The sequence below is a fragment of the Xenopus tropicalis genome, chromosome 3, assembly GCF_000004195.4.
Source record: "Xenopus tropicalis strain Nigerian chromosome 3, UCB_Xtro_10.0, whole genome shotgun sequence".
Classification (NCBI taxonomy): domain Eukaryota; kingdom Metazoa; phylum Chordata; class Amphibia; order Anura; family Pipidae; genus Xenopus; species Xenopus tropicalis.
Genome location: NC_030679.2, coordinates 130,963,758 through 130,975,952, shown reverse-complemented (window position 1 = coordinate 130,975,952; position 12,195 = coordinate 130,963,758). Strand labels below are relative to the sequence as shown.

At 42.5% G+C, this 12,195-nt stretch overlaps 1 protein-coding gene across 6 annotated transcripts in view; it reads right to left on the bottom strand.

Annotated features, from left to right (window-relative positions):
• Positions 1-12,195, bottom strand: part of fgfr1 (fibroblast growth factor receptor 1) — a 46,982-nt gene that overhangs the window by 13,458 nt on the left and 21,329 nt on the right. For 4 of the 6 annotated variants that reach the window (XM_012958975.3, XM_012958974.3, XM_012958976.3 and 1 more), the window contains 4 exon segments: positions 10,004-10,267; positions 6,477-6,563; positions 2,974-3,140; positions 1,364-1,487 (listed from right to left, as the gene is read on the bottom strand). In XM_012958975.3, the coding sequence (XP_012814429.1) occupies positions 1,364-1,487; positions 2,974-3,140; positions 6,477-6,563; positions 10,004-10,267 (642 nt within the window). 6 annotated transcript variants of the gene reach the window in all.

Genomic DNA, 12,195 nt, shown 5'->3' with positions numbered 1-12,195 from the left:
ATCAGTACGCCGCCTTGATTCTTCAAGTCAGTCGAGAATGTAATGAGAGGAGCGGGGAAGAAAAGCAAGGAGACAGAATAAATAAACTCAGCACCTTAATGCAGGCCCCACGGTGCCCCCTGTACAGGAAATATTTGAAATTTAATAGGTTCTGTGAGGTGGAAATGGCAGGCTGGGGGTGGGGGGGAGTCAAAGAAAGGAAAATATGTAGGATAATTAAAGGCGGATGTTCGTGGAGGAAATATTTGAGAGGAGAATTGGCTACTCATTTGAGGAAATGGAGGATAATTTCACGATCTGCTAGATATTGGGCAAAGAAGGGCTTGTTTTGTTTTTTTCCTTTCCTTCACTTTAGCCTGCGCCTGCCATCGCTCTTCAATTAGTTTCGACATAAAAACTCCAAGGACTTTTTGTTCTGATCCCCAAGCGCCAACAAAAAAAGCCTCGGCTCCAGGCCCGTGGGTGATTTCTATCGCAAATTCAACCAGGAGGCCGAGCAATGCAGAGTCAATTATTCGCACAAAACCTTGATTAATACTTGTATTTAAGGTACGCATTATTTTTTTAGACTGTCGTCTTCAAACTGGTCTACAAATCCCAGCGAAAAATTAAATACTATAGACTTAAAAAACAATTTTTTCCAGGGTCCCTAACGCTACAACTCTGTGACCATGAAGGACTGAGCAATTGATATCCTCCCCCCCCAAGCCCAAATGCCTGTGGCTTTTAGATATATTCGAACGAGCACCCTTTTGAGACCCAACATTTGCCCAGAGCACCCTCCTTAGCTCAAAACAAGGTTGCAAACATACAAAAACCATTACAAAATTTCCCATTCAGCCATAGTTCCATGGATATCTAAGATACTAAAGAAGTGTTCACTCCAAATCTTACTATAATTAACCTTGAAGATGGGCTTCCAGCAGAACCTAGGAAAGTAAATGGGCATATCCCCAAATCTGTTCCAGATTAAAAAAAAAAAAAAAAAATTACACTATAAATAAAAGGAAACCCTACATGTTTTGACTCATGGAGGATCTTCATCAGGGGAAAAAAAGTATGAAAAAGGCCTTTACATTGGAGTGGAGTCACTTAATGGGTTGCCTCCTGTGGATCTCACCTCACTAAAATAACTTGCGTGCACACTATCCAACTCCTATGGCCTTCAGGCTGGGCCCATCCAACCAAGGCTTTTGGGAACCACTGCCATATGCATTAGAACTAGATTGTGCTGGTCACTTAACCACAACCCCATAACTAAGAATAGCAGCCAGCCAGCAAGGCAAGCATCAATGGAAATAGAGCGAGAATGAATGAGAGGCAGAAGGGCTCCTCCATGCCACAAACAAAGTACAGCACTTACCGACTACATCCAACTGGTAGGTGTGGTTGAGGGTGCCATACTTGTTCTCCACAATACAAGTGTAATTGCCTTTATCAGATGGGACAACGGAATCCATAATAAGGCTCCATGTTTGAGAACGAACCTAGAAGTGTTAAATAGTTGATAGTATTAATCTTTATTTTAGGCACTGCCATCTTAAATCCTACACGTTCCCTTCAAGCTAAAAACCCAGCTTTTTTGCCCTGGCGTGGTTGCCCCTCTTCTCTGTTTGCATCTTTGGAACCCCACTTATTAATTGGGGAAGGTGGCAATCTCAAACATAAACATCACAAAGGACTTGCCCAGATCCCTAACAGTGTAAAGGGATCTGGGCAAGTCCACCACCACTGCCAATATACAGCATGTTGATGGCACAGTTTCCAATCCATAGAATGATAAATATATAAGGTTGGTCAATAGTCTGATGAAAAGTCACACTCAGCAACAGCTTCAAACACTCTCTCGATGGTGATTACATTTAGCCTGTGAATCCCTCTAACGAGCTGCAGAGCGATCAGCAGGAGGAGTGATTAATGAGAGTCCTTTCAAACAAGAGACACCACAGCATGCTGGGCCGACAAAAAAGGCAGTTCCACTTCAAAGGTCCTGCTGGCATGCAAGAGGAACCCATAACCCGGTGCAACCTCGTCAGCTGAAATGCTAAGATGCGTCAACCATTCTGGCACTGACGTTATAAATGTTCTCAAGTTTTTAGGGTCTTACTAGCTAGCATTATCAGCCCCTTCTCAGGGAGAACCAGGAACCAAGTGCTATCATATGAAAGAGAACTGAATTGTCTATGGCAGACAATGCCCAACGCCACTTTCTTTTGTGCTTTTACCAATCTCCCTCGTCTTCCTTCCCCCAGCTCTCCTATTGTGTTATATTCACTTATAAGTTGACCTCCAGAACCAAGGCAATTTAGCACCCTAGACACGGGGTGGCCCCTTATCTAAAATCAAACAGCCCCTGCTGCTTGCCTCTGTCCCAGAACCCTCGGGTGATGCTTTTATTTCCTTCCTAAGTAGAACGAGTTCTGCCGCTTTAAGTACACCTTTCCCTTTCTAACAAAAGAAATGAAATTTGCACCCGGTGCATCTCGGCCACTATACTTATATGGAAATGTCAGCTCCCCGTGGCGCTGGCTCTGGATTACAATAACACAGTGAGTGGTATGTGAAATACAGGAATGTCAAACATTCACTTAATGCAGCTTTTCACTATGGCAAGTGAAACATCTTATTAAATGGAAAATACACTCTGTTTATGTGTGGCCTATCTGTTGCCTCATAAAGACCAAAGGCACAGCTTGCTACGCACACAGAACATTCCGTCGTCTCATTTTGGAATTTACAGTTTATTAAATATTAAAGAGGATGCCGCCATACTGCTTATATTTGCTGGGGCCTTCCCCTCAGACTGCAGAAACAACAGCACCCCTGGTGGTCATTAAGATTTGGGCTTTTTTACAATTCTATGGAAAAAGCCTGCTGTGTATATGTACAAATGCATACAATAAAGCTATTTTCTAATATACACACACAGATACCGAGAGTTTATTTCACATGTGACATAAAGCGCCATCGTACCTTATATCCACCAATGCGCTGATCCTGCCGGAACTCCTTGCCGTTCTTCAGCCAGCGAAGATTTGGCTGCGGAGTTCCATTTGCTGGGCACCTGAATTTCACCGTTTTTGCCGCTGGCACCGCATGAAGCTTTTTCTCCATTTTTTCTGGGTGTGACCAAAATGGACCTGCAGAAAAGAAGGGAAATTGGTATGATAATCTGAAGATATAGTTGCGACAATCTAGTCATATTTCCTGGCTCAGTTGGGCTTGGGTTGGGGCCTTTTCTTTTATTCATGGCCGTATATTTACAACGGAGGCTCCCAACCACAATAGAGGTTATCACTGGAGGAAACCATTCAGTGTATACTTCTTGACTTTATATGGGATATGCTTTGGGTTCTACTAAAGACAAACTGGAAATGATGTAAGACTGAACAATCCGTTATAGGATCAGAGTGCATTCTAGACCTGATGTTTCTAAAGGCAATTGCTCCTCTGCCACTACCTGGTACTAGCATTTTGAGAGTTGTAGTTTGACAACCCATAATATTGGCATATTGGGGGGGCTTTAAAAATGTATTGGCCAAGAAATATCCTGCCAAGCGGTTTCATTACCATCCATGAATTATGCTGAAATAATGCAAAATGTACTATTATGCCTTTCTAACCACAAGAGTCAAACGCATGCAACAGACCACCCTAGGTTAGTAAATCTCCAGTCCTGATAAGCTGCAAGCATAGTCAGCTGTATAGGATAACTCAAAGTAATTTGAAAAATTACACATTTAATAAATGCTTTTTTTTTTTTCTACCCCGTGTCCTCAGTTTGCACCACTTTCTAGATCTCCCTGTACCCTCAGGCTATGCCATACGATACCTATCCATGTAAATCCCACTGCGTTTCGTTCTAGATTTCTGCGTGTCCTCACATTCACCCGGTGCTATTAAAAAATCCCATTTATCTCCAGACACACAAGCACTGTGTTCGGAGGGTTAAATGGAACCCAGTCGGAGTGCTGAGCCTTTATTTCAGAGATAAAACCCTAACTCCGCTCCTGCCTGAACTCATCGCTAAGCCCAGATAATTGGGCAGCCAATTGAAACTGGAACATAACAAGATCACACACTATCCAGTGTCTCATTGTTCCCCACACACAATTGTGCCTTTTGTGAAGGTGAAAGAGGTAACTTTTTTTTTTGTATTAGCGGGTCTCAAAACACCCACCCACTTTAAAAAAAAAAAAAAAAGAAATTAAGGATTTCCGTAGTGTAAAAAATATCAAGTAAGGATTTTATTGTATTGTATGGTTCCTGTGCCTGCCCTGCCTTTACTCTGGGGCATACGCCTAAACAATAGAAGCCACCGGACATGTCTCCCCTTCCACAACCTCACAATGCAATACCATTCATGGTGTAGTAGCCAATAAGGGGAATCTTGCAAAACTCAGTATTAGAAAAAGGTTACTCCTCCACAGCCAAGAAGAGGAATTAGTAAGGACAATATGGCATCCCTTTGTGACTTGGTATAGACACGGGGTTGAGCATGTATTTCCCTATTTCTTTATAACTGTGATCCCCAACCAGTGACTCGGGGGAACATGCTGCTCCTCAACCCCTTGGATGTTGCGCCCAGTGGCCTCAAAGCAGGGGCTTATTTTTGAATTTCTGGCTTGGGGCAAGTTGTGGTTGAATAAAAAGCTGGTGCAATGCCAAGCAGACTGCCTGCCCACATAGGGACTATCAAATAGCCAATCATAGCTCTTATTTGGCACCCCCGGAATTTATTTTCACGCTTGTGTAGCTCCCTTAATACTTTTTCCATTTCAGTGTGGCATATAAAAAGGTTGGGGACCCCTGCTTTAGAACATGGGCTTTTAGGAGTATTAAGATAAACAGCCTATTTTCAGCCTGTTGGACTGTTATAGATGGGCAGAGTATAAGAAACTGCCCAAGTGGGCCCCATTGCCATTAACCCCCTTCTTATTCCCAATGTAAGCCTCCATATGCTCTAAACCATTTGGCACTGGTTCCCTCTAATTATTGTGAGAGCAGGTCCTGGATGGGAAGTTCTCTGGTGGGCCCTAAAAGCCTGATACGCCTCTGGGGACAGTAACCACAGAAATAATAGAATCCTTAAGGAAAGTAGGCCTTTATGAGGCACTTAGGAAAAATGTAGAATAGATGAATCAATGACCACAAAACATAGGATCTAGTAAGATACACAAGGGATATTCCATTAGACCACAACAGAACAGTTCATGGCCACAGCCATTAGTAGTCATGTGGCTATTAAGCATTCAGCCCAGTGCTGTCCAACTTGCTGTGTGCCGTGGATGGTTATGACACACAGGAGATTTTTGCAATGTGATTGTTTTAAAGGGCAAGTAATGCCCAAAACATGAAAATGCACTTCCTTTTGGAAATCAACATTATCACCACGCAAGCACAATATCTGTATTTGAAAATACCAGTAGATTATCTAGTACAGCATTATATTCATGAACATGCGCTATTTGAACTTGCATTGAACATGAATACTGGGCGGGGCTTTGTTGAGATAACAGACAAAAGATGGCTGAACACAGATAAGAGATGCCACGTAATCAAAACCACGGCTCTTACTTCCAAGAGGATATTTCTACACATACAGGATAGAAATAAATACTGTCAGAATAAATAATAATGTTCATTTTTGGGAGTCACCTGTCCTTTACAATGATGGTGCCACGAGGGACACAGCAGTGCCAATCAGTCTCTACCTTACTAGGATACAGCTGGGTACAATTTTCATTTTCTTTATTGAAAAATGTGTGGGGATTTTCTCTGTTTTATTAAATATTTCTCATCAACATTTTTCCAGGCAGTAGGAACAGATTCACAGCAATCTCATATTCTCCTGTCATCACATGATGAATATTTCCTACTGTGTATCTGCAAAGCCAGAACTCATAACTCTTATTTTTGATCTTCATGCAGTTTGAAAGCATAGTCATAATATTTCAGAAAACTGGATAATCATATTGGATTTCCTACATTGTGGAGACCAGCATGATCCAATTTTAGACCCTTAAGTTTTTCAAATCTGGACTCCTCTTAACAACCTAAAGCTGGCCATACATGCACCGATAATATTGTATGAAACCTCGTTTCGTACGATATTCGGTGTGTGTATGGCAAGCCGGCGTGTCGACCTATATTGCAGGAGTCCGCTGATATCGGTTGACTCGCCAATTGGGCGGGTTAAAAGATTTTGATCGGGCGCCATAGAAGGCGCCTGAGCAAAATCTGCCTTCAGGGCTGAATCGGCAGAAGGAGGTAGAAATCCTATTGTTTCTACCTCCTTATCTGCCGTTTCAGCCCTGAACGGTTAGTGGCGGATTGAACGATCTTTTGTGCGACCTCGCAAATCCCCACGTGTGGCCACCTTCAGGGTCTAAAGTCCAACTTCTTGTTATTGAATTTTTTACAGTTAGGGGCTAAGGAACATCCCTGTCCCTAACATAGGAGGCCATTGTACTTACGGTTCGGTTTGGAATTCTCAGAAGCTTTCTCCTCAGAGGATGAGTTGTCATCATCGTCATCATCATCCTCGGCTGAAGGCAGTGCATCTGTGGGAAAATATAAATACCATTACCTATAACACACTGGCCTCTGTGGGTGTATGTATGTTAAAAGAAGACAATGTTATACACATTACAGGAAACCATATTGTAGGATCCAAGATGATGATAATTATGCTTGATTGTTGGTTGCAGGTATTGGAACATACTGTATATAGTAGTTAACTAAAGTCACGGGAAATGAATGGAAAGTGCACTTGCTTTCGACTGGCAAAAATAAGCATAAAGAGAGCAAATCACTTCAATAGTGATCTGCACTCAACTAGAACAGAGATGGTTCAAAATGGCAGCCCCACCCTGAGCAGACAGTGGCATGGCGTCCCTCATGTCAGAGAGAAAAGGTAATTATGATATTTTGTAAGGAAGATTTGCTTCCTATGATCAGCACCCTGAACTATACAAGAATCCTTCCTGTACACAGTGTGACAGTTGATGGCATTATTGATGCACATACTGGCATCTTTCTGGGTTCGATCCTTACCAGGGCACTATTTCTAGGTCATGTTCTTCCAGTTTGCTCTGGAGTCCAACATATTGGTAGATCAGTTGGCTTCTGCCGAAGTTGGTCCTAGTAGTGTGTGTTTCACATGTCCTGAAAGTTATAGTCTAAAAGTCTACAAGACCCAGCCATCCCTTCCTTTGGGCCTCCATCTCAGCACCCTGCTCCCACTGGATAACATGCAACTTCATACTGTCCATCAGGCACTTATAAGCTCCCTTGTAGACCACAAATACATGGAGACTGGGTCACTGCATTGGTTCCAGTGGTCTATCCTGAACTGACTGATAGAACCTCATTTCCCCAACACCCAATATGGCTGCATTCCTAACAGCTGCAGATGACCACACTAGGCTCCTCACAGCTGAGGTCAACAGGGGTCATTTATAATGTTATCCCCTAAATGGTTAAATTTTAGACTGATGTTCCCGTTTTATCTCAAATTGCTGTGAAATGTGAATTGCACATAAAAATTTGCAAATGGCTCACAAGCGAGGTGGAGGTGTGCGCAAGCATGGCCACTGTTGCGCGAGAACATAGCGCCAATTTTCACTTTTTTTGAACGCCAAAGTTGCGGTGTAATTGGGATGCAGAGTGTGCACATAAATATTCACAATTTGCGACTTGTGCCATATTTGAATAAATGCGAATAAAACAATTTGTCCAGCTTTATAAAAATAAATACACTCAGTGCGAATAATTCTGCACTGTGCAAACTTTATAAATGAGCCCCACTGTTTCCCTTCCACTATAAAGGGCATAAGGTGTTTGGCTCCAGCTCTGAGGAGCACAACATGGCTAGCTTTGAAGAATACAAACAGCAACTGTTTCTGCAAATCAGCGTTGGGCCCAGAGCAATGAAACCCTCAGCAGGGTTATGTATAAATCAGGGATCCACAACTTGGAGTAAACTAGATGTTTGAAATTAAAACTCCCCGTAAGCTCAGACAACCTCTGCTTGGAGAACCACCCTAACAGATGGAGGCTATAGTCATGTACTTGGGTTTCCATCTGCCCTGCAGCTGGCCTTTCACAATCCTATAACCAATAATGCAGACACAATTCAAAGACATGAAGGCAATGTGAGACGCTGGCATAAACGTAAGCTTCTGACTGGCTGATTCAGAATTAGTTGGCAACTAAAACTGATGCCCACTGGCAGAATTAATTGAATATATCATGAGATTAGTACAGTACGTTAGCAAGTATTCCCACAGAATCAAACAGCCCTTACAGTTACGTTATAGGTTTTGAACCTAAACTCACACACAAAAATTTCCTACCTTTTTTGCTGGATTATGGAAATTCTGTTTTAAAGAGGCAGTACGCCTATTGCAAGCTGCGGGGCACTTAGTGACAGCTATGACCACACACAAACTCCAACTGCCCTCTACCATTTGGCCACTCTAAACAGATTTAATCATTTCAAAGGTTTCTGACCAAATGGCTTGCTGGGGGATAGTAACACATGAAAGCCCACTTAACACCCCAACTCCAAGTCTGTCACACACACTATGCAGTCCTTAATTTCATCAGGCTAGCTGCCCCGGGAGGTGAGATTTACAAACAGAAGCAGCAATAAAGTGAGAGCTCTGCCATGTCACACCTGAACTCCTGGCTGGTCAAGGTTTCCATAATTAGCAGCCTGGGCGCTGGTCTTTGATCTAATGGACAGTCACAAAACAACTGTGCCATGGGAATTTCTTGTTCTCTACAAATATTTTGATTGGTTACTCCGCTCAGTAGGGCGCTGTCAGTAGGACAGGTGGTAACATTTGAATATAATTCCCATGGACAGTACCGGGGGTCCTTTGTGCCACATGAGAATGGTGCTAAACAAGGGAATTCTATTTCAGACCTACTATGTCTACCACTAACTATAGGCTATACCAGGGGGGTCCTCAACCTCTTTTTACCTGTGAGCCACGTTCAAATGTAAAAAAAAAAAGGTTGGGGAGCAACACAAGCATGAAAAATGTACTTGGGATATTAAATAAGGGCTGTCATTGGCTATTTGGTAGCCTCTATGTGGACTGGCAGCCTACAGGAGGTTCTGTTTGGCAGTTCATCTGGTTTACAGGCAATCCAAAACTCTAAGCCAGAAATTCAAAAATAAGCACCTTCTTTAAGGCCACTGGGAGCAACATCCAAGGGGTTAGAGAGCAGCATGTTACTCCCGAGCCACTGGTTGGGGATCATTAGGCTATACGGTGAGTAGACGCCCAAAACTAATTTCTTGGTCATTTGTGGAGTTTAGCATTCTCCAAGACAAAGAAGGCATTTGGCAACTCTACAGTTTCTTCTCTGTGGGAACCAACACTGCTGGGAGATTAGTAGGGATGTTAATTAGGATTCAATTTAGGTTCAGTATTTGGCCGAATCCCTTACGATGGATTTGGACGAACCCAAAAAAACTGTGCTCGGTGCATCCCTAGAGATTAACACCCCAAACAAACAGTAACAAGGTAGTGGTAAGTGTTGTACCACTGCCAACAGCCTAAATTAGCTTGGAAATAAAAATGCTATGACCCAAACTTGGTGTTGCCTGCAACGTTCTCCCTGATATGGGAGAGAACTTGGCGCCTCATCAGTGTAAGGTATCTAACCTGAGGCAGTCAATATTCCATACTAAACATTACTGAAGGTGCCCTGCCACATATCTATATTGTACCACCAATCCACGGAGACCATTACAATCAAAATGCCATGTTCTACTGTTGGTTTGACATTCAGCAGAGACTTATTACAGAATATGCAGGCAATAACGTACAAACACCAAGACAACACAACAAAGGAGAGGGACAAGACAGCGAGACAAATTAAAGGGCAGACAGCTACACAAAGGTGACAGGATGGACAGCTACACACATGCCACAACACTGGAAGAGGGTAGGGGGTTGACTTATGACACAACAAACAAGCTACAAACCTGATACATTAACGGAGAATAAAACTGTATATGTTCCAGAAGGCCCGTTAGTAACACAGGTATACACCCCATTGTCCTCCGGCCCTGCGTTGGAAATTTGGATCTCCTCCCCCGTTATGCGCGTGCGGTTAGTCTCCGAAAGCTGCATTTCATTTTTCGCCCAGTTGATGCTCTGAACATCTTCTCGTAGCCTGCACTGCAAAGTTATCCTGTCTCCTGGCCGAGCTGAATATGGCTCCACGTCTGTTTTGGTTTTAGGGGCGACTGAGGGTTGGAAACAAAACCCAAATTAAAAAAAAAAAGGTTTATTCAAAATGGGGGCATGGGTTTAAACAACTTTAAGACAGCCAAGGTTTGAATTTGGGAATACTGGTTCAGATCACCAGACATAAAGTCAAGGGTAACTCAGCTGAAGATATAAAGGGACCCTATTTATCAGTAGGCTTTGTCTTACGTATGAGGGTATAATTTATAAAGTACATTTCCTTTCCTTTGCTACTGGAGGCAGCCATATTGTTTCTCACAAATTATATTAAAACTTCACCAGTTTAGTTGTAGCTGTTTCCAGTGTCTACATACAACCCCCCAAGTCAAGGCAAGAAATATATACATCTCCTATGCCCATGTACTGGTCTATGCATGTATATATAGAAAGGATGCTCCTCCAGCTGGAAATTGTCAACACCTAAAATGAACATTTTGAGGAAATCTATCCAAAACCTGTGTAAGGAGCAGGGTATGATGGGTGAAGAACAGGTCGGAAGGTCTAGACTGGTAGCCAGAGCAGAGAGAATTAGTGGCAGCAAAAGCACAAGCAATAGTTGGGGACACCCCCACCCCTGTAAATGAAAATACCCCCAGTGTAAAGGGACTCGTCTAGCAACCAAGCCTATTTTTTCTCAAACTAATGAGAAAAGGCAAGGTTTCCCAACTTTTTTGAGATCCAACATTTTTCTAGGTCACAGATATAGAATTTCACAGATAGCACAAGTTTGCTATTTCAGCCCCAATTCCATGATGCCGACAGCCCCACAGTTTGGGAACGACTCCCCTATGGTATCCTTATCATTGATATGAAAACACCAATATATAGCACAATACAGTACAGCCTTATATAGATCTATTTGCTGGTCAGTTAAGTAAAATTTTGTAAAGATAAAATTAAAATATAAACATTAATGAAGATTGTTTACCAGTGTGCAAAGAACACTGCTTTATCTGTGTATCTGTATTTCTATATGTGGGGGTAGTGCAATAAATGCAGCACAAGGGAAAATGGCCCAAACCGATCTTCTGAGCAATACAGTGCAGACTCAGATTAATTAAATAAGGAAAATACCTTCACATCTATTTGCATGATACATCTACATTTCATGTAGAACACTGAAGCACAAAGATCTACGTGTGTTCTATGCTCTACTACACACGAGCAGAATTCATTTCTACACACTTGATTGACACAAGAAACCAAGCTCTTCCCACTTTTACTGCACAAAACGGATGCGCCAGATGCACCTCATTAGAGGCAGCAGTGTGACAATATGCACAGACAGGAATACCATTTGCTACAGAAATTTTTTTTATTTTTCTAACGATTTCCTTTTTCTCTTCAATAATAAAACTGTACCTTGTACTTGATGGTGACTCCGCTGCATGAACAAAACATGGCGGCAAAACATTACTGTTGGTTTTATTAATGCTCGTAAGTTTTTCTGTAAGTCTTAAATAACAATGGTCCAAATTACAGAAAGGCCCTTGATCTGGAACTAGGGTTGCCACCTGTCCGGTTTTGACCCAGACAGCCCAGTCTATGGTAGGTCTCAAAGTACCTGCCCGTTTTTCCCAATTTGGAAAACCAGGCAGGATTCTCTAAGATTGACATGGTAATTGGCCAATCGCCGCGTCATAGCCCCATCCCCCTGCCCTGAGTTCCCAGGCAGAAGAGGTGGCAATCCTATCTGGAACACACCAAGTCCTAAGCATTCTAGATAACAGATCCTATACCTGTACCTAGACTTGGCACGTACAGTCTAAACTTAGATTAAGACCAATCCCAAACCAAATACAGGTTTATATAAATGTATTTAATCTATTTGGAAAATCCCTGGGGGGGGAACCATCAATTTCCACAGTCACATGATTTTAAATGTTCGGATTGGTTTCTGCCAGGTTCTAAAATTCCACACCAAGAG